This window comes from Nicotiana sylvestris, chromosome 9 (assembly GCF_000393655.2).
Source record: "Nicotiana sylvestris chromosome 9, ASM39365v2, whole genome shotgun sequence".
Classification (NCBI taxonomy): Eukaryota; Viridiplantae; Streptophyta; class Magnoliopsida; order Solanales; family Solanaceae; genus Nicotiana; species Nicotiana sylvestris.
In genome coordinates, this window is record NC_091065.1 from 6361676 (window position 1) to 6384867 (window position 23192).

Consider the following 23192-nt stretch of genomic DNA (forward strand, 5'->3'; position numbering starts at 1 on the left):
CACAGGCACCATAAGGCGACGGGAGCTGAGAGAAAGGAGAGAGTCTTATTAGTGAAAACCCCTTGAAGGACGCTATAAGGCAACAAGTTAGATTGGCAAAAAGGATCCGCATTCGCGAAGAGGTGGGCACCTATTGATCCCCGGCAAGAGAGGCCATCAGGAAGATTGATTGATACAAATAGACTGGGTCGATTAATCCGTAATGCACGACATGATCGTTGGGACCAGTCATACCGTCCAGATAAGTTCTTTCCTTTTCTTCTCCCCCAACATTTGTTCAGAAAGATTTTTCTTCTTTTCTATCTTTTTCATTTCTTTGTCTAAAAAGACTTTCTCCCCCAATAACGAGGGAATACATTTCTGTTTTTTCATTTCATGTCCTAGGCGCCCACCAGTATAATGAGGGAATACATTTCTGTTTTTCATTTCATGTCCTAGGTCGCCCACCAGTATAATGAGGGAATACATTTCTGTTTTTCATTTTCATGTCCTAGGTCGCCCACCAGTATAATGAGGGAATACATTTCTGTTTTTCATTTCATGTCCTAGGTCGCCCACCAGTATAATGAGGAAATACATTTCTGTTTTTCATTTTCATATCCTAGGCGCCCACCAGTATAATGAGGGAATACATTTTTGTTTTTCATTTTCATGTCCTAGGCGCCCACCAGTATAACGAAGGAATACATTTCTGTTTTTCATTTCATGTCCTAGGTCGCCCACCAGTATAACGAGGGAATACATTTTTGTTTTTTCATTTCATGTCCTAGGCCGCCCACCAGTATAACGAGGGAATACATTTCATATTTTTTGCATTCAGGCGCCCACCTGTATAACGAGAGGAATGTTTTTCAGTCTTATACTTCAGGTCTTGAAATCTGTAACCCACCGGAAGGCAGAAGGTTACAACAAAAATCCCCGGCATAACAAGTTTTGATGAAGAGAGCGATATCCCTAGAGGAACCACCGAAAAGCTTAATGAAGGAAACCATATCCCCAGCGGACCGAACTAGACAGTGAGAATTGGAATTCAGAGTAGCAAAAGGTTGGTGTCATCCCATCAGTGTTCGGAAAAAATCAGCACCGGAATAGACGCAAGCCGACAAGAAAGCAAGGCGTCCAGAACAAATGGAAGATGGATGGGATCTTGTAATCCGTTATCTAGCCTAGCTTCTTGATTTTTCATTTAAGCACGATGTAATAAGGAGATCAGTAAGCAGTAGTAACAGCATGCAGCAGCAATAACATCAAATCGTAGTCACATGGTAGTCCCAACTACCAACACTTCCCGAACTACATTAACCTGATTCCCTTCTAGCCAGGGATATGTAGGAAACCTTTGAAGCAAAAGTTCGGTTAAATCTTTTCAAAACAAAATGCTTCACACGGAGTCTTCCAACGAGCAAAGTCGCTCATGTCTGCTCACTTTATCTTTGCACGAAAGCTCTTTGTGCTTTCGGACAAAGAGGGGCAGCTGTGAGCACGTGATTTTTGCTTCACGGAAACTACTCCAAAAGAAATCGAAAAAAAAATAAAACAAGTTACCTTCGGGTATAATTTTGAGGATTTGTGTGGCATTTTAATAATTGTTGTGTCCGTAAATGCTCGCTTTGCTATAGTTAGAAAATTACAAAAATACATGTTGCATGCATTTAGGAAAATGGCACATTTAGGAATTAATTAACCCTTATTTGTTTTTTTTTTAAAAAAGCAAAAATCACAAAAAATATGCATTTCTATTCTATCTATTGTCAGGGTAATTTTATTAAATGTTTTAATTCGTTGGATAATTGTTGTTAGGTATTAATTAATATTTGTGTAGTTTAATTTTGGGTTTTAGGAATTTTTGGTTTAATTATAAGAAGGAAAGACCGGATTTAGGCCAAAATTTAACTAAAAAATCAGGCCCAAACCAATTTGCAATGACCTAGTCCAAACTAGGGTTTCAGAGACGCCCCAAACAACGCCTCATAGGGCATTTGATCTGAGCCATTCATCCATACTCATCCAACGATCCACGATCGCGCCCGTAACCCGACCTGCTTACCCGGGTCGACCCAACCCCGCATTAAAAACCAAACGACCTCGTTTCTACACCAAACGACCCCGTCCTGTCCCTCACCAATTAATCCAGGTCGTTGAGATCATTTGATCTAACGACTCAAATTAATTGCCACGTTCCGTATATAAGCCCCTCATCACACCCCACGCCCCCTATCCGAACACCCACCCTTCCATCGTCTCTCTCAGACATGACCCAACATCCCCCATTCAAACCCTAGCGCCGCCCTTCCATCCCCTCACCGTAAACCCGGCGGCAACGATGCCGGTGACCACCAAAGTAACGCCCCTGATGCACCAACCACCCTGAACACGGATCTGCAAACCTTTGGGTTCGAATCAACCTACACCGTCTTGAATCTTCTTCTAAAGATTCGAGCGAAACCCTGATCTACACCAACCCACCCCAGTTTCCCACCAGTCACTACCCTGGCTTCACTCGTGACCAAACCAAGCTTGGTTTGGTCCGAATCTACCCACAAACCCTCAAGCCCCGAATCAGAATGTTCAAACCCTAGAACACAAGAACTTTGGGAATCTGGCCAGTTTAAATGGAGGGTTGGGGTCTAATAGACCTTAATCGAAGTGTTCTCGGTTGAGAACACCTCGATTAAAGTCTGTTCGACCTCAAATGGTCAAATCCAGTTCAGGCCTGGGTCGTTCGTTGTTGAGCTTCCACAGTGAGTTTTCCTTTTCTTTTCTGCTTCTGTTTGAATGATGTTTGTGTTTGTTAGCATGTTTAGTTAGTTGTTGATTTTACTGATGTTTTCGTTCAATTTTTTTTTTCCATCTTCGTAAGACCTTTTAGTTGGTCGATTATTCTTCTGTCCATTATTAAATGCGTATAGTAGGATACATACTCGATTTTATCAGTGCCGTCGAGTGTTTTATTCATGTTGTCCCCCTGTTTTGTGCAAAGATTCCTGAAGCCATTTGGGACCATGTTCGTATTATTTGTTTAATCGACTGATTGTTCTACGTTATAATTAGTATAGTCGATTAGATAAACGTCATCGATTAGTTTTATAGGACTGAATGTTCAAATGTCCTGATTCTGATAAGCTTCATATGATTGATCGAATCATTGTCGTTTAGCTGATTGTTTGAAACTATTTGTGAATGGTTTGTAGCTGCAGTACAATAGCTGGAACTCAGTTTAGGATAGTTTGAGTTTGAACTTTCAAAAGTTGAAAATTTCAGGCTGTTAAAGCAGGGTAAAACAGTAATAACCAAGGGTTAACAGGGGTAGTTTGGGGGTGTGAAAAGATTAGAAATGGTTAGTTTAAGTTGGGCTGACAGTAGGGTACTAAAGTATGATTAAACTAATACAATAGTGGGGAACAAAACTTGGTAGCATGAGATGTTAGGTGAGTATTATAATAGGCCCATACCATTTGAGTAATAATAAAATGGATGGATGGGGGATCAGTTGGATTGTCAGCTGCCCATACCATTTGGGGCACAAAACACCTGATAATGGAAAATAAAGGGGTATGGGCAGAGTTGAGGTCTGAAGGGAACGAGGCAGCCTGGGGCTTGCCTGTATTTTGCCTATAAATAGGCTCATCTAGGGTAGAGTAAGGGGTTGGACATCAGAAATTGAGAGAGGTAGAGTGTTAAAGCTAAAACTTATACATTAAAGAGTTTTGAGTGTTGAGAGATAAAAAGAAAAAGCAAAAACAAGGCTGGTCCTTCAACCTTTAATGGGTCAGTCCAATTTCAGAATAATATAGAGTAAGAGTGTGCTGGATTTTTGACCATAACAGTCAGAAGCTACTGCTTTTCTGCATCTGTTTCCTTCTCTGCTTAGCTTGTATTTGTTTTGGTGCTGCTGAGCTGCAAACTGGGTCCTTTGCTGGTAGAGCACTGTTTCAGTTGAGTCGTTTTTGGTTTTCTGAGTTCACTGGACCTCTGTTTGGCTCAAATCTGTTGCTGTTTTTTTTCTACTAGTTATTATTGGGTTTTTCCTGCTGGGTTTGTTTGGGCTTCAAAAATCTGACTGCCGGGTTGCTTGCTATTGAGTGCTGCCTTTCTGTTACTGCTGTTGTTGTGTGTGTATGCTACTGCTGCACTGATCATTCCTCTGCTTCTTTTGCTTTCCCAAATACCAGGTACATCACTGATACACTGATCAATGTAGGCTGAAATTTGAAGCATGAATACAAAGAAATGAAGAAGTTGAAGTTATTTTGAAATTCACTTTAGAAATATACTGAACATTAGTTGTATGTATGATAGTTCGCTTTCTCTAATAGAACTATGTAGTCACCTGTGATCTGAACCTTTACACATATCATTTAGCTGAAAAACTCTACGAGTTGCTTATAATTAAAAGGGACTAATGATGTAGTAGCTATGTTCTATTAGTTCATTATTATTTGTCAAGAAGCATGTTAGGTACTCAATAGTTACTTCCTTAAACAAATGGTTTTTTTTTAGTTGGTAGGAATATGGCTTGATTAAGACAGGCAACACATTATATTTCAGTTCCCCCCCCCCCCTTTAAATGTCAGACATATACCAAATAAGTTAAACAGGCCCAATTGGAATAAGGAAGGCCCAGGCCGAGTTTCACGTTATGCACATTGGGCCTGGGCCCGTAATATCTAAGCAACGGCCCATATACGTGTTCATGTTTCGGATTTTGCAAATCATATTCGGAACCCGACTATAACTAACTTGTAAGCATGTAAATAAAGTTGGACCGTTCTTCTTCTTTCATTATTAGAGACAAACTCAATAGAAAACATAACCACTATAGGACGCCCTTTTAAATAAAATGAGACGAGCCTCGCCAAATAAAATACATAGATTGCGGGGCCCTCACAAGATGTATGTGTTGATTACTTAGAACTCGGGATAGGCCGCTCAGCGAACTCCACGGCCTTACCCAAAGATAATAACGCATTAGACTCTTTAGGCGCGATTTAATTAATCTTACCTTCTTAAAACTTGGGTGCACATTTATGTGACCCAAATCCAAATCTCAACGGAGTCGAAATGTGTCTCTAATCACGGGCGCATTGATTGTGGCGTGGCTCGAGATGCGTTTTCACAACGTTGCAAATTCCCCAATGATGATAATAATAATAATAAATAACGAATGAGATGAGCCTCGACAAACAAGAATACCCAAAGTGCGGGGCCCTCAACGGATAATTATTTCGAGTACTTAGATTCCGGGACGAGCCATTTAGCAAATTTCACGGCCCCACCCAAAATAATGATACGATAGTCGTTTTAGGCGCGTATTTAATAATGTTATCTTCTTAAACTCAGGTGCACATTTATGTGACCCAAATCCAAATCTCAACAGAGTTGAAATGTGTCAACAACCACGGGTGCATTGATGTGACATGGTTCGAGACGTGTTTCCTCGATGTTGCAATTCTTGATAAAAAAAATAGTAATGATAAAAGCGTTTGAAAGTTAAAACTTGCACATGAGCTCATAATTGTATAAAATCAGATAAACAAGCCGAATATGACAGTTGAGCGACCGTGCTAGAACCACGGAACTCGGGAATAGCTAATACCTTCTCCCGGGTTAACAGAATTCCTTATCCGGACTTCTGGTTCGCGGACTATAATATAGAGTCATTCTTTTCCTCAATTCGGGATTAAATTGGTGACTTGGGACACCCTAAATCTCCCAAGTGGCGACTCTGAAATAAATAAACGAATCCCATTTCGATTGTCCTTTAATTTGAAAAACTCTTTCACCCCACGCGGGTGAGAAAAAAGGAGGTGTGACAGATATCTATACAGATCACAAAAGTTTACAATATATATTTAAGCAGAAAGAGTTGAACTTGAGACAAAGGAGTTGGCTTGAATTGCTGAAGGACTATGGTGTGGATATTTTGTACCATCCGAGCAAAGCGAATGTGGTAACTGATGCGTTGAGTCACAAATCCATGGGCAGCTTGAAGCATGTAGAAGCTGGGAAATTAGAAATGACTAAGGAGATATATCGATTGGCCAACCTGAGTGTGCGGCTATATGATACATGTGACCAGGGTGTAGTAGTCCCAAATATTGCGGGGTCATCACTAGTAGCTGAGGTAGAAATGCGTCAATTTGAGGATCCGGAGCTAGTCAAGATTAAAGAGAGCATCCCTTTTCAGAAGAAGAAGTTGTTCGAGCAATCTGATGATGGAATTCTAAAATATAAGGGTCGATGGTGTGTACCTAATGTTGGGGAGCTTCGTAAGCAAATTATGATAGAGATGCACCAGTCTCGGTACTCAGTTCATCCTGGTTCAACTAAAATGTATCATGATCTTCATTAGTTATACTAGTGGAACAGCATGAAGAAAGATATAGCCACATTTGTGGCTCAGTGTCCCAACTACCAGCAGGTTAAAGCTGAACACCGGAAACCTGGAGGGCTACTTCAAAATATTGAGATTCCAGCTTGGAAATGGGAATCAATTAATATGGATTTCATTACAGGATTGCCCAATTCTCGCCGGAAGTTCAATTCAATTTGGGTCATTGTGGATAGGCTGACGAAATCAACTCACTTTCTTCCAGTTAGGACCACCTATTCAGCTGAAGACTATGCGAGACTGTATATCAAGGAAATAGTTTGGCTACATGGAGTTCCGCTTTCTATTATATCTGACAGAGGTGCCCAATTTACAGCTAATTTCTGGAGGTCTTTTCAAGAAGGTTTGGGTACTCTTGTTAACCTTAGTACAGCCTTTCATCCGCAGACCAACGGACAAGCCGAACACACTATTCAGACGCTCGAAGATATGTTGCGAGCTTGTGTCTTAGACTTCAAGGGAAGTTGGGAAGATTATTTACCGCTTATTGAGTTTGCCTACAATAACAGTTTCACGCCGGTATTCAGATGGCTCCCTATGAAGCACTATATGGGAGGAAATGCAGATCTCCTATTGGCTGGTTTGATGTTGGCAAGACAAAGTTGCTAGGACCCGAATTGGTACAGCAAGCTGTAGAAAAGGTAAAGTTGATCCAGGAAAGGTTGCGTACAGCTCAAAGTCAACAGAAATCATATTCACATAGCCGACGTCGAGACTTGGAATTTGTTGTGGGAGACTAGGTATTCTTGAAAGTGTCGCCTATGGAGGGTCTAATAAGATTTGGCAAGAAGGGGAAACTCATCCCTAGATATATCAGGCCATATCAGATTGTTTAGAGAATTGGGCGAGTAGCCTACAAACTTGACTTGCCACCGGAATTAGACGCAATCCATCTGGTATTTCACGTTTCCATGCTTCGCAAATTTTTAGGTGATCCTTCTTGCATCAGCCCTATTGAGGATATTCAAGTTACCGAGGACTTGTCATATGAAGAAATACCTGTTGTCATTCTTGACCGTCAAATTCGTAAGCTACGGACTAAAGAGGTAGCCTCAGTAAAAGTACTTTGGAGGAACAATAATGTAGAGGAAATGACATGGGAGGCCGAGGAGGACATGAAGTCCAGATACCCTCATTTATTTGAGTCTTCACGTGATATGCTTGAGACAAATATGGCAGGTGTTGCACAGATATCAACCAGTGACAGTTGAGGTAATTAAGTTATGGCTAACCTTCTTATTATCATTATTGTATAAGTAAACGGGCGTGTGGGGCCAAGTTGATGTTATTATGATGATGTGTAGCCCTGTGTGGCCTTAGATATGTATGTTTGGGCTAATGACAGGTTTTGGATAGTCTTATTTACAGGGGAAACTCTGGCGAATTTGTTTTTTTAAAAAAAATTCAGAGGTTAGGTTAACCGCTAACATTCGAGGACGAATGTTCTTAAGGAGGGGAGAATGTTACACCTTGTGTATTTGGCATTATCATGCTGTAAAGGAGCTAATTCGATAGGAAGATAATTTCTATGAGATATTTAAATGTTTCTATAGTTATACGTTAAGATTGGAAGTCATTCGAGTTGTGATAAAAAATTCGACAAAGATCGCCGCAAGTTACGGGTTTTAAATTTCACTGAAATTTGGATAAAATGTTGATGAGTTTTTCTCTCAATATACTAGGAGTTATGGTGTGTTATACCCACCGAATCGAAGGTCTATGAGTCTAGTTTCCAACGCAACAAACCGTTCGTTAATACGACTTCGGGGTAGAGAGATATTAACATTTTTGTACATGGGTGCATACTATTACGGGAACAGTGAGCATAGTCGGTTTTTTGTTAAAAATTTTTTTTATTTAAGTCAGTTTTAAAACATAACCTCTGCGTTTTATCCTCTCCAAAACAGAACCTAAAACCTAGGGATTTCCTCTCAAACTCCTCTCATCCATCTAGCCAATCATAACAACAATTTAGTCATCCTCAAGATAGAGAACACCATGGTAGCTTCGGAATCGTGAATTCTTCGATGTTTCACTTTTCGTAGGAAGACTCCGCCTTGAAGTAATCTCGAATTTAAAGTAATTCTGGTCACATAAGGTATGATTTAACTTCCTTTTTGATCTTTGTAAACTTCTACCATAAGAATTCCTAAGAAATAGTTGAAACCTCTATAGAAATGTTCTTGATTTGTTTAAAGAAACCTCTCTTAATATGACTTGATTGTTGGGGCTGTTTTATATGGTTTTATTGTGTTGTTTGGATCTATGAAGATATGGATGGAATCGTGTCAATGAGGATATGTAGTAAAGTAAAAATTTGGTGGTCTGTTGGGGGGAAATTAAGCTACAAAAGAGTCTACAAATTCATGTCGGCAAGTTGTTTGCTTAAATGTCTAAATGAAGAATTATATAAGATATGAGCTTGAATTTGATATTGAATGGTTCGTATTATGTAGGAAATCATTCCTAAGGCTTTCGAGGTCTCGGAAACCGTATATAACTCCATCAACAAGGTATGTAGGGTTTTCGCTATACTTTTCGACATGACTAGAATTCGAATACACGTTTATTGAATTGTTTCGTCGGATTTGAGTTATTTCACCTTCAACTTATAAAGATGCTTAGACCTGATCCTTTCTCATAGATTGCTTACTTCAGAGAATATCTATGAATTCTCGGTTTTCCTTGTTCCTTGCTTAAAAAGAACTAGAGCCTTTTTAATCGTTCTCCTTTTGACGTTCATATAAATCATGAATAAGTAACACTTACTTCAAAGGTACTCATAATACATAACTCTCATGTTCTTAGGACTTGTTGACTCGTAGTTGAAAAATTAAATATTTTAGCGACAACCATGATAGTCGGGGAATAATGATGATAGGCCACTTCGACTCTTATTAGAATACGTCTTTTAAGGTTAGTTTTGCATTGCACTTACATAATTCATGATTTAATGTATGTATGTATTTACTTTCATTACCGGGCCGCACTATAGACGGCCGGGTATGACACCTATTGTATAACCACTGATCAGTTGGGATTACCGAGCTTCATGTGGCCGGGTACGATTCTACCGAGCCTTTATTATGGCCGGATATGTTATGGATATTGTAGCCCCACAGAGGGATTTATTATTATATAATGTAGTATATTATAAGGAGCGATGGTGAGCGACGATTCCACGAGCATACATTTATATCCATGTTGAATTTTAGTTTCCTATCGAGGCTAGTTTCAGAATTCAAATTGTATCTATATCTCTTCTCTTAATAATTATATTTTTCATGTTACACTTGTCGCCCTACATATTCAGTACATATTTCGTACTGACGCCTTTTTATGCGTTGTGTTCATGCCCACAGGTTCGGATAGACAGAGCGGCGTGCCTCCTCAGTAGGACCCCCAGGATCAGCGTTGGGTTTCGCACTCCACTTCTTCGGAGTTGCTGACTTTGAGTCCATAGGTACTATTACAGATGTATATGAGTAGTTTTGGGCATGTCGGGGGCCTTGTCCCGGCCTGTTGAGATTGTCTTACACTCTCAGAGGCTTGCAGACTAGCGGTCATTGCATGTATATTTTTTTTTGTATGGCCCTATCGGCCTTCTGGATAGCTGTCATACTGTTGTTGCAGCCTTGTTGGCCTAAGTTATATATATATATATGTGTGTGTGTGTGTGTGTGTCGTTTTGGGCTCTTCTGCCTACATGTTATTATATTTCAGATCATATATCATGGTTGGTTCGCTCGGGCCTTCGGGCATCGGGTGCCAATCACACCTCCCAAGATTGGGGTGTAAAGTAGTTGAAATGTTACATAGAGGTAAAAATATAGACGCCCCATTTCTTTTGGGTGTGTGAATTTGTGTAGGTTACAACATTGCTTATGCAGAACTACAATATACAACACATAATCTGACAGATCTTATAAACTTTGCGAAAAATGTTGATAAGGAATCTAATTCACAAAATACTCGGAATCTTGTATGCTATGTACATGGTAGAACCAGAAAGCATCTTTACTCTGTAGGCTTCGTTATACTGTACGTTATGTACAACTTACAAATATGCTCACCTGTTGAAAAAGAGTGCGCAAAGAGTGTCAAGCAGTGGCTGTGATATCAGAAAACTCAAATATGCACATAAAAAGTGATCTCGCAAAACTGAAAATACACATAAAGCTGCATCATGTAAACTGGAGTTGCTTTAGCTTGAGTGCTTCCATGCCGGGAAAAGTTGAAAAACTGAATTTGTAGCTTTTTGCTCGGGTCGAAGGAGGAGGAAAGAAAAAAATCTTTAGGGGAAAGAAATTGAGATAGTTTGACATAAGCAGGCATATCTTGTCATGAGTAAGCAGATGGTTCTCCCGAAGGATTCACCACTATCTTAAATACAGTAAGGCAGAGAACTACTGTTCAATGTAAAAATTTGCCCCTTAAGGTAAACTCTAATTAAATAAGTTACAATCCAAAATTGAGATGGAACAATTGGAGTACAAAAAGTTGACACCGAAGATGCTTTGATTTAAAAAAAAAATCTTGAAGTAGGAGGATGAAGTCATGAAACTGAAACGAGAAAAGTGAAGAAAAACTCAGTTTAGTTCTCAATGATCAAAATGTCAAGATGCATGTATATGAAAATAGAACCGCATATAAACAGATCCTTGTAGGTTTTCATTTATGTTTATGCAAATTAGATATGCTAAGGTTCCATAGTTTCAACCTTCTCCCTAGAAGTTATGTTGCGGGGACTCTACAAAATGTTGCCGCACCCGTGTCCGATCCTCCAAAAATACACTACTTTTGGAGGATCCTACCCACCCGGTGATATTTTCGAATAGTCCGAGCAACATAGCATAGAAGATAAAGGCTTTAAAATAGTTCAACTATGTATTTCTCTCACAAAGCCTATTATATCCGTTAGATAATTCAAAAAAAAAAATTCAATGAAATAAGGCCCATCACATATCGTGTCTCGTGTAAAGAAAACTATAGCTTGCAGCCTATAATCTTCCAATTTGACTGAAAGCATTCACTTGATCACTACGAAGTTACCATCAATGGGTGTGGTAGAATGATTGAGATCCCTTCCATCCACCGTTAACCAGAGGTCTTGGGTTTTGGAAATAGAGAACTTCTTGGTAAGGAGCGCCTCCTTAGTGAGCCTAACCCGACACAATCTGAATTAGTTTGATCAGTGACACGAAATGTCTAAAGCAAGAAAAGCTTCATTGAAGTTCCTCATCTCTTGTTGTCTAGGTATTTACCATAACACTTTCCCCATTTGAACTTCCCCTCTATTATTAATGTAGTGTTTGGATAAAGTTAAAAAAGTGCTTTTAAGCACTTGTTTTTAAGCTAAAATGACAAAAACAAGCCAAAAGTCAAAAGTTAGAATTCCCAACTTATAGCTTAAAAGCTATTTTGGCTTAAAAGTCACTTAAAATAAGCCCATCCAAACGGGATGTAAAACTTAGAAAGGAATCAGAAACTTAGTATCTATAATGTTTACAAGAAAACTTGATCATAGGAAAAGGAAAAAGGTAACTGCAATTCGTCCCTTTATTATTCATAAATTCTGATTTTAGTTCTTGTGATATATGACTGGTCATATCTAACTTACACCTAGTAAAGTTATACACTCTTCATTAATCCACTAAGAAAGTTCCAAATATTGAACAGTTTTTTCGTTCTTAAACCAAAGAAAATCTTATTCTTTTATGCTAAGATAATGTTATTTTGGTACTTATCCTCCTTGTTTTTGGTTAAAAATTCCTTAAATTTATTGAAGTTTGTTAAAGCACACAATTCCATTAATTGTGCTAATCATATATGACAAGAACTAAAATCCAAATTTATCTACAATAAAAAGGACCAGAAGCACACAGTCCCTAAGAAAGATTTCAAATTATCTACTAATGGTCATATAATTACAAAAACTAGAAACTAACAACATACTGAGGGAATTTGAAATTCATTAAAAATTATTAGAAAAATGCTTAAATGCTTAGAGTCATCAGTGAACGCGCTATGAAAATTCAGATCTGTGATAGCTGTGACTGAATTAAATCAAAGGACAAAGAAATGTGTGATCCTTCTCTAGATCACTGACAGCATAAAGGTGACAGTATTTATATACATAATAACTCGTCAAACCATTGTATATAAAATTGTTTAGCGACTTACAGTTCAGTGCATATCAATTCTGAGCTTCCTCTTATAATCTGTATAAGAAAAATGTGGTCGAACTGCGGTTAATTGTTGTGAGAAGCTCTAAATAACTCCTGCCACTTCAATGTATCAGTTCCTGGTCCATCACCCTGCATTATTTCATGGTTGATGGTTCAGTGGGAAAGAAGTGACAATCTGAAAGTTTTCCGTCCACAGAATATTTGGATGAATTTCAACAACATTCAAACATAAGAAGAAAGATCTTACCGTTAGATTTTCTTCTATGAACTGGAAAACACAAGACAAGATATGAAGAAAGTATATAATTTTTGTGTTCAACTCTAGGGACCAGAAGGAAAGGGGAGATTGGCGTTGGGGGGACACCTCATTCACTGAAGCTATTTATACTGAAGACGTCTCCTTCCTAGGCTTCTACATTACTATTCCACAATGGCACAATCTACTTTAGTTTCTTCAATTTAAAGCTTAAACACACCACTAATAACCAGGAAGCAAGGCAGTCACCGCGAATAAAAGATGTTGACAGCTCTACTTATCCTAAGAAAAGAAAGAAAAATAAGAGAAGAAAATCTAAAGTCTAGGGAGGGTTAAATTAAAAAATTTAAAACAGATGAAGGGAGGGTAACCCACTTCATACATGTTACTCGCTATTATCTTCACCTGAAACATCTTTCTATGACACCCTTCACATCGTCACGACTAAGCCCCCCTTTCTTTTTCTTATGTTTTTCAATACCGTTATTTATCGTACCGTTTGACATATATGCTCTGTATGATTCCAGCTTGTTCTATAACAATATAGCTTAAATTTATTAATGAAAGTTGTAAGTGAAAATAAATATAATAGCTCAAGATAGTTACCGGGATAGAGTTTATTTCATAAGTTTGCCCTTCTGTGAAGTCTATGTCCAGCGCCTGTATGCAAGCTTCTGCAACTACAAGCCTACTAACTTCTCCAACAAGTTTATCCCCTAGAAACATGCAAAAAGTCAAGATTGCTTTCACACAAATTACGCAAAACTATCCTCACATAGAATCAACTTTAAGGTTCTCAAATGCTTAGAAGACCCTATAGATGTAGTAAGAAGATTGACTAAAGAAAGCTCTGATTATTATGAAAAAGTATATATAAATGGGTGGTTTCTACCCTATGTTTGGATGTGGAAAGGAAAGGAAAATGGTAATTTTCCCTGTTTACATTTAGTTAGACGAAAGCAAAGAGGAGACAATTAAAGATGAAATAATTCTCAGTGAAATCCCCGAATTTCTGGAGGGAGAAATCTAGAGATAATTTGAGAATATGAAAATCCTGATGTATTTTAAGCTAAAGAAGTTTGAAGCTGAGAAAAAAACTGCGGATAGCAAATTTTTCCGCAGTTTTTTTGAAATTGAGTGTGCATAGATTGGCAGCTTGTCATACAGATCAGTCTTTCGACTCTTTACCTATCAAGACTAGTTCTTATCATGTCCCATTTAGACAAATGGAGATTAAACATAAAGTTAGAATCTTGCAATACTTCATCTTGAGAACAACTTTCTGAATTTTGAATTGATAACGACAACTTGTGAAATGTGTCTCAAATCTCATTATTTTCAAGAAGCATATCAAACATCTTTGGGTTGTCAAGAGTAAGTCCAATGTAATAGGATGGAGGGAAACAACATTGTAATTTGCCAATCAAATGTGAAGCAAATGGGATCCTAATGAGACACTTAAAAATAGTCCCTTCAGCCCATTACATGTTACTTACATGAGAACTAAAAGATTAGATACCTTGACCTATTAAAACTGCACGCCGTTCGCCAGCAGTAGCTTGTAACAGTGTGTTCAAATCATATGATGTGTACGGTCCGTCTGTTAATCGACCAGCTCTGTATTTCAAACTGATGAATACGCCAAAACAGCATCTTTTCGGAATATAAGTAATAGCAAAAAGATGAGATATTTAACAATATATGCTGACACAGTAAAACCATCAGCGTAGATTTCACTTTTATAGCAGGTTGCCTCCCCTATTTCCAAGTAACTAGTTCTACTTACTATAGGCAGTTACTTGTAGTTGTTTTGTACATGACCTGATAGTATAAAAATTCTTTTACACTGTCAGTATAGAGAAGTTAAACTCTTAACATGCAGGCAGTACAACACAACAAAATAGTTTGACTACCTGATTATGGTGAATGGAAGACCAGAATTGCGAACAAAATCCTCCCCCATCTTCTTATACTTGAGAACACCAAAAAGGTTCATGATGCTACAAAACAAAAGTTGGAAACAACATTGTTAGAGAGGGGGAAAACCCTAAGAACCTACTGCATTCTTAAGGATGGAGATAATTATAGACCTTTCATTGCATTTTGCTTCTCGGGAAGCAAACATAGTCACTTTAGACGCCCATATTGGGGAAATGGTTAAACATGTAATACTGGTTTATGTTTCTGAAAGGTGTTTGTCTAGCTTGAACAAATTACTTTGATGAACAACTTTTTGTTTCAATAGCAAAATAATCTAAAAGACACTCAAGAATTTAATTGAATCAACACCTGGAATACAAAAAGAAAACCTTAAACAGAACCTCTGCAGCACACCTCTCAAGCTATATAAAATAGAAAGTTAATCCTAGATAGATACTACTATAACGCAAATACATTGGATATGAATTTCCAGAGAAAGTTGCTTTCAAAAGCTAATCTGGATCCTAAGTTGGGAAGTTAATAATGCCCAATCATTACTCCAGGTTCCTGTTTTTCAGATGCATACAATCAAGGCAACATCAAAAAGACATTTATATGAATCAAAAATCATTTGAGAAAGTCAAAATATAAGTGGCTGTACCTCCAAGGCAACTCATTGAACTTTGTGACACCAATAGATGAAACAAGAACAATTCTTTTTAATGACTGAGGCAATGCTGACACAAGGTTTCTCACACCTTCCCAATCTACACAAACAAATGCATATATGTCATTGAGAAAGATTACTGGTATAAACACTTTGAGAAATTATCTAGAGAAAACAAGAATACCGAAGAATCCATCAAAATTGCTTTCTGTTTTATCAGATGTAAAAGAGACACAACAAGGACAAAGAGAACAACTCAGAACATGTTAATGAACCTATTAAAAAAACAAATCACAGTGCAGGAAACTCATAGGTATACTGTGAAGTTGATTATACACCGATCAAACCATTAAAGTATATATAGTAATCCATTTAATAATTTTAGACTACTTGACAGCAATTACTAGAGACACATACATCAAATATAAAAAGTAAATAGCGCATAGCAAAAGTTTTCAGTGGCTTAGTAAACAAAATAATTAGAATAGAATTCCTTTTTTGGATTAAGTAATTAGAATAGATTTCTATCTTTGGGTTCCTTCTCCATTTTTCTGTATTCATATTCATTCTATTCCTAACAGTACTTCCTTCTATGTATTGCTGAATGAAACATAACGACATAGTTATATAAACCACCACATAAATATAGGCATGCCACTAGAAAGATTCTAACCTACTCTCTCTGGAGTGTTATCCCCATCCCATCGCCTGGATGGAAAAGCAGTGGTCCCAGTGCAGCAAATAACATGAGTTACACCCTGAAAGTTCAGTTGTCCACAGTCCAGCAGCAATTTGAGAAAGTTATTAAGTCATTTACACTTTTGAGGGAAGTCCAAGAAAGGTTCTAGGTGTGATGAACAAACCTCAAATACAGATGGATCTATGCCTGTAGGACTCCGTGTATCACCTTTCCACACCTGTCATGTTCCGAGATAGTCTAAAGTTTGAGAAAAATATACCTTACCCAGCAAATTGGTGGCCGGGGGGGGGGGGGGGGTTGACACAGCCATATAAGAATGAGACAAACACCTGTAACTTTTCCTCATCCTGTTCGCCAAACAGAGTAGTTGCTTTCTCAGGGTCTCGAAGAATGAGACGCAGTTTGGCATTCCGATTGAGCAACGATGCTACTACTATCTGTCCTGCATCAGACACATAATACGAAAAGTTAACTAAAAACAATCTTAACACGATACACTTTTCCTAATACAACCATATCCAGCCTAAATTATTTGATAAATGAGAGTACCTTTTAAGCAGATAAAAGAAGTTCTGACTAAACTGGTGATATGAAACACTTTATCTTGGATTATACTCATTATATAGTGGGATACTACCATGAAATAACAGCACTATGCAGTCTGTTCAGAGTAATCACAATTTATCTAATACGACAGGCATTCTCATTATTTATTTAATAAATGGTAAATCACCCCCCTCCACACACACACCAGAGGTGTCAATAATGGCTTTCCCACTTATTTCTTCGGTGACTCAAACCCCCAACCTCATTTTTGGAGGTGAAGGGTCATTTCCATTAGGCTATCCTTCAGTAATCCATGTTTTCCATCTCATGTGACTCGGTGAAACCTACAAGTTTGACATTTATGCAAGAATAGTATACTGTAGCCTAAAAGTCAACGTCTTTCCCTCATGAGAAAGCAAGGTATTTAATCTAATTCCTAGGTTGAATAATTCTTGAGCAACTACACCACATCCCCCTGCTTCCTAATTATGATCCAGTGTACGCATGATCAAATAAAAGATCCTTTTTTTCATTAATGAAACCCCTTAACTACAATTTCTTTTTTATTGGTCTGCAGGCTAGCTTGTAACCGATGGAGTACCTACGACTTCCGATCAGTACAAGAACCAGTAATTTTGTGAATGCTTAGGAAAAGAGGAACAATTCATCTAATTGTTGACTCGATTTGCACCTTGATTTCGAAAATTGTTATTCCATCCCATCAACTGCCACACCACCCCGTTAGGACTTTGTTGATTACAATTATTACAAACTCAAATAAAAGGAGAAAGTTTCTAGTCCATACGTCCTTATTTTTGGTAGAGATTTGACTTATATCTACACTATCAGTGCAATTTAACCTGTTGTAAAAGGTTTTATTTGCCTTATCTTCAAGTTACTAATTCCAGTGTTACCGGTAATTTGCACTACCTTTCAAGCAACCTAACAGTGAAAATTTTAAAGTCTTTTTAGTAGAGTGTCATAAGACTAGCAGGTTCATTTGATCAAAGCTAGGGAACAAAGGTCCTAGCACTCTCTATTCGCTAAGGAACCCGAAAATAACTACGATGAGCAAAGATCTTATCTCGTTGATCATGATTATGAGAGAATAATGGTTTTGCCTCAAGTAATAAATAATTAATAAGACTTGCCAATAATGAAAATTTCTCTCAGAATTAACCGCCAATTACAACTACTGCTGGTATTATGTTTTCAATTTCATATTTTTGTGTCATAGTAATAAGCTATTTGATTCAAAATTAAAAAAAAAAAAAAAAGTAAAAGAGAGGTACAAGGACAATACCAACGCCACCGGTGCCACCAACGACGAGAACCACTTTGGATGAAGAAGTAGGCGACGTTGATGACGGAGGAGAAGTTTTCGATTCTTCAGTCACAGCAGCTGAAACTGATACAGATCTGTGAGAATTCGATTTCAATTTCGATGAAAAAACCCTAGAAGAAGAAGGAAACTGCTGTAGGAGGGGGAATTGAGGAGAATATTGTGATTTCTGAGTGGAAATTGGAAGGTTCCAGAGAGGAGAAAGAGAGATTTTAGAAGCCATTGATGAAGAATAAGAAGAGCAGTGTGTGTGTGTGTGTGTTTAATGATAAGCGCGGGGAGTTTGATTGAGAGTTTTTTGTGGTGGTGATTGTGTTTTGAAATTTGTGATTTTACTAGAATATCCTTGAAATTTGAAATATTCGGTTTGAAGGAATGGTGTTATTTTTGACAATTCGTTTCCAGCCCAATCAGCTTAAGATGCTGACTTTTTTTTTTTTTCTTCTCAGAGCCCGTTGGACATAAGAATTTTTTCACTTGAAAATGAATTTTGGAATTTTTTAAAAATTTGAAAAACTTCATTTTTCAACTTGTTCACTCAGATCACTCACAAAAATTCAAAAACAATCCAAAATTTTATTCATGTCCAAACACAACTCTAATTTTCAAATACCATTTTCACTTGAAAAATAATTTTGCTTTTTTAAAAAAAAAAAATACAATTCTTATTGTCCAAACGCCTATTTAATTTCCTTATAAATTTCCAACCCAATCACCTTATGAAAATTATAAATCTATCTATAATCTATCTATAATTAAAAGCCAAAGACAAAAACCCCTCATGAAGCCAAGTGGCAGATTCCTAAAAATACACTTGGCACTTTAAGACATTGCTTCACATTATTAGGAAATACAATATTTGGAGTAGCCTTCAGACCGTTCATGAGTAAACCGTTCCACCTTCTCTTCAGTTTTTTTTTATTTTTTTATATATACATAAAACATCGGCCATCATCCCTTAACAATTCCCTTTCCATCACATCACTTTGTAAAAATTTACTCTTTCACAAATTACCTCCACTACACACGATCTCACCCACGTCACACAGCACAAACCTGCACTTTTCTCTTTTATCCTACGTCTCAACCGCTATATCCCCTCAATCCCATATTCTCCCACTCCAACTCTTTTGGCACATGATCACATACCACCAGATATGCTCCTCTATAAAAGGGAGATATCACGTTGAGAAAAGGAGATTTTTTTTTTTTTTGGGGGGAGGGGGGAATTTTGATTTTTGGGAGTGAAAAGGATTTCTTTGAGACAGTGAACTTTGAGAGAAATTTCCGGATCTTCTCTTCTTCATATTTTCTGCAATTTGCTAATATAGTTTTCAAAAAAAAAAAAGAACCAAAATAGTGTAGAGAATGAAAAGTTTGAATCAGCCGATTAGCTATTATCATTGGAGTTCGACGTCGGAGTGTTCCTATTATAGTTGATCCGTACTCACCAGGATTCCTTATTACATCAAAGGAGTTTTTTTTTTTTTTTGCTTTCAACCAGGTTCATATTCTTTCTTCTATTTTTTTTTTGTTTAATTTTATGTTCTCCCTTTTCGTTTTTCTTTTTCTCTTTCTTTCATTTGTGCTGCATTTATTATCTTTATGTTTATATAAATATGTGTTGATTTTGTAATACATTTGTGTTTCTTATATTAAATATCATTCTCATGGGTTCTATTGGAAATATATTATGAATATTCCTACCGTGATGATTTAAATCATTTTATAGCTTATGTCAGTTTAGTGCATGGATTTTTTTTTATATATTTTTAAAGTTAAAGGAAATATAGATATTGTAGTTTGATTCATTAGCTGACATTCATATTTTAATTGTTAGTTCCCTTTCAAGTGTAAGGAATATTTTAGTACTAAAATTTGCATATGTTTATATATGAATCTTTCCTGGACCCAATCATCTTGGGGTTTAGATATTGTCACAATAATTTTTTAATAAGTTCAAATTTCCTCTCTTCAAATCTGCTTGTATAATTAAAAGGAGAGGATAAAGCCCTCTCCTTAAGCCAGGTGGCAGCCTAAAAAAAGGCCACATGGCATAATTAGTTACTAATTAGTTATTTAGTTAATAATTAGTTATTATATTTGAATTTGAATATTTATACAAAATGAAAATAATAAAAAATAAAAAACTACTATATATATGTATATATATTGGTTACTTTATTAATAATTGAGTATATTGGTTACTTTATTAATAATTTAGGTAGTTAAATCTATATCTATATCTATATCTTCTATATTATTCTTAAAATGAGAGGATAAAGCCCTCTCCTTAAGCCAAGTGGCAGCCTAAAAAAAAGCCACATGATATAATTAGTTACTAATTAGTTATTTAGTTAATTATTAGTTATTATTTTTGAATTTAAATATTTATAAAAAACGAAAATAATAAAAAATGAAAAAACTACAATATATATATATATATTACTTTATTTGAATTAAAAAAAAAGATCTTATAATTAGTTATAATAAAAAACGAAAAATATAAATATATAATAAAAATAACTACCCGTTCAAATTGGCGGGTGTAGTTTTAAGTTGGAGTTTTAAAATTATTTTAAAATAAAATAATTAGCTTTAATAATTAAATGAAAAAAAATAAAAAAAACTACCCATTCAAATCGGAGAGTAGTTTCAAGTTGGAGTTTTAAAATAATATTAAAATAAAAAATAAAAGTAAAAAAAATAAAAATTACCAATTCAAATTGGGGAGTAGTTTCAAGTTGGAATTTTAAGTTTATTTTAAATTAAAAATGAAAATAAATCAATAAAAAACATATGGCACAATTAGTTAATAACAATTATTTATTAAAAATTAAAAAAGAAATTAACTACCTGAATTAACTACTCAAACATGGGTGATGGTTGGTTTGGGTTAGTTAATTTCTTTATTTTATTTTGTTAAATCATTTTCGTTTTTCTTTTTCAAAATAAAAAGTGTAATTATTCACTAAAATTAAATATTATTGAGAAAAATATAATAAAATTTAAATATTTAGTTAATTATTAGTTATTATTTTTGAATTTAAATATTTATAAAAAACGAAAATAATAAAAAATGAAAAAAACTACAATATATATATATATATATATATATATATATATATATATATATTGGTTACTTTATTTGAATTAATAAATATAGATCTTATAATTAGTTATAATAAAAAACGAAAAATATAAATATATAATAAAAATAACTACCCGTTCAAATTGGCGGGAGTAGTTTTAAGTTGGAGTTTTAAAATTATTTTAAAATAAAATAATTAGCTTTAATATATAAATGAAAAAAAAGAAGAAAAACTGCCCATTCAAATGAGAGAGTAGTTTCAAGTTTGAGTTTTAAAATAATTTTAAAATAAAAAATAAAAGTAAAAAAAATAAAAATTACCAATTCAAATTGGGGAGTAGTTTCAAGTTGGAATTTTAAGTTTATTTTAAATTAAAAATGAAAATAAAGCAATAAAAAACATATGGCACAATTAGTTAATAACAATTATTTATTAAAAATTAACAAAGAAATTAACTACTTGAATTAACTACTCAAACATGGGTGATGGTTGGTTTCGGTTAGTTAATTTCTTTATTTTATTTTGTTAAATCATTTTCATTTTTCTTTTTCAAAATAAAAAGTGTAATTATTCACTAAAATTAAATATTATTGAGAAAAATATAATAAAATATTAAATATTTAGTTAATTATTAGTTATTATTTTTGAAAACAAAAATAATAAAAAATAAAAAAACTACAATATATATATATATATATATATATATATATATATATATTGGTTACTTTATTTGAATTAATAAATATAGATCTTATAATTAGTAATAATAAGAAACGAAAAATATAAATATATAATAAAAATAACTACCCGTTCAAATTGGCGGGAGTAGTTTTAAGTTGGAGTTTTAAAATTATTTTAAAATAAAATAATTAGCTTTAATAATTAAATGAAAAAAGAAGAAAAAGTACCCATTCAAATCGGAGAGTAGTTTCAAGTTGGAGTTTTAAAATAATTTTAAAATAAAAAATAAAAGTAAAAATAAATAAAAATTACCAATTCAAATTGGGGAGTAGTTTCAAGTTGGAATTTTAAGTTTATTTTAAATTAAAAATGAAAATAAAGCAATAAAAAACATATGGCACAATTAGTTAATAACAATTATTTATTAAAAATTAACAAAGAAATTAACTACCTGAATTAATTACATAATATTAACTACTCAAACATGAGTGATATAATAAAGATAAATACATAAAAAAAAGTTATTCGAAGACTACATAAGTCCCTTTAATTTAATCGAAAATTTGTTCATTAAAGTTCAGACAATATTATTGAGCACAATAGAATAAAATTTAAAATAAAATTATTGCAAGATTAATAAAATATATATCTTCTATTATATTACAAAAATAAAGTAGCAGAGAAAAATAATAAATAAAATAATATGATAATAAAAATTTTTATTAACAATGTAATAATACTAAATATTGGATGATAAAATAAAGAAAAACTAAAAAGTTATTCGTTGCCTGTATAAGTCCCTTTGTTTAATAAAGATTTTATTCATTAAAATTTAGATAATATTATTAAGAATAACAGAATAAAATTCGAAATAAAAAAATATTTCAACAACAATTAATTATATATCTTCTCTTATATTAGAAAAAGAAAGTGATCAGACAAAAATAGTAAACAAAGTAATATACAATAACAACATACCCAGTAATATCTCACATTATGGGGTTTGGAGTAAACAAAGTAATATACTAATAAAAATTTCTATTAACAATGTAATAATACTAAACAATAGATAACGTAATAAAGAAAAATATAGAACAAAAAAGTTATTCGCTGACTATATAAGTATCTTTAAGTTAATAGAGATTTTATTATTGGGTATATCGTATAGACAATAAGATGACAATTTAAATTTAGTAAAGCAATAAGGTCTAATAGGATCAAACAAACCCGATCATAATTTAATTTAATTAATATTTTTTTAATATTTATCGCGCATCGCGCGGGTACGACTACTAGTTTTCTCTAAGAAGTCTAAAGTTGCAGGCTGTTAAGCCTAACTTTGGGCCTAGATGTGTGGATTTCAAACTGTACAAATAATGTAAAAATTACACGGGGCGCTATATTTGGTC

General features: G+C 34.8%; 1 protein-coding gene across 1 annotated transcript; it reads right to left on the reverse strand.

The window, feature by feature from the left end:
- Positions 1-10207: 10207 nt before the first annotated feature.
- Positions 10208-18278, reverse strand: LOC104224343 (uncharacterized protein At5g02240). Its single transcript, XM_009775966.2, has 10 exons — positions 17972-18278; positions 16452-16564; positions 16286-16339; positions 16096-16180; positions 15417-15522; positions 14749-14835; positions 14355-14452; positions 13442-13551; positions 12575-12708; positions 10208-10464 (listed from the first exon to the last, which is right to left on the reverse strand). The coding sequence occupies exons 1-9, from the start codon at positions 18231-18233 to the stop codon at positions 12643-12645; spliced, it is 981 nt and encodes a 326-aa protein (XP_009774268.1). The 5' UTR covers positions 18234-18278; the 3' UTR covers positions 10208-10464; positions 12575-12642.
- Between the last annotated feature and the right edge of the window lie 4914 nt (positions 18279-23192).

Excerpts from the sequence above, each read along its gene's own strand:
- LOC104224343 (XM_009775966.2), bottom strand. The coding sequence starts at position 18,233 with ATGGCTTCTAAAATCTCTCTTTCTCCTCTCTGGAACCTTCCAATTTCC. Across the intron at positions 16,181-16,285 it reads TAGATCCATCTGTATTTGAG|GGTGTAACTCATGTTATTTG; the intron begins GTTTGTTCATCA and ends CTGAACTTTCAG. Across the intron at positions 15,523-16,095 it reads TAACACTCCAGAGAGAGTAG|ATTGGGAAGGTGTGAGAAAC; the intron begins GTTAGAATCTTT and ends TTGTTTGTGTAG.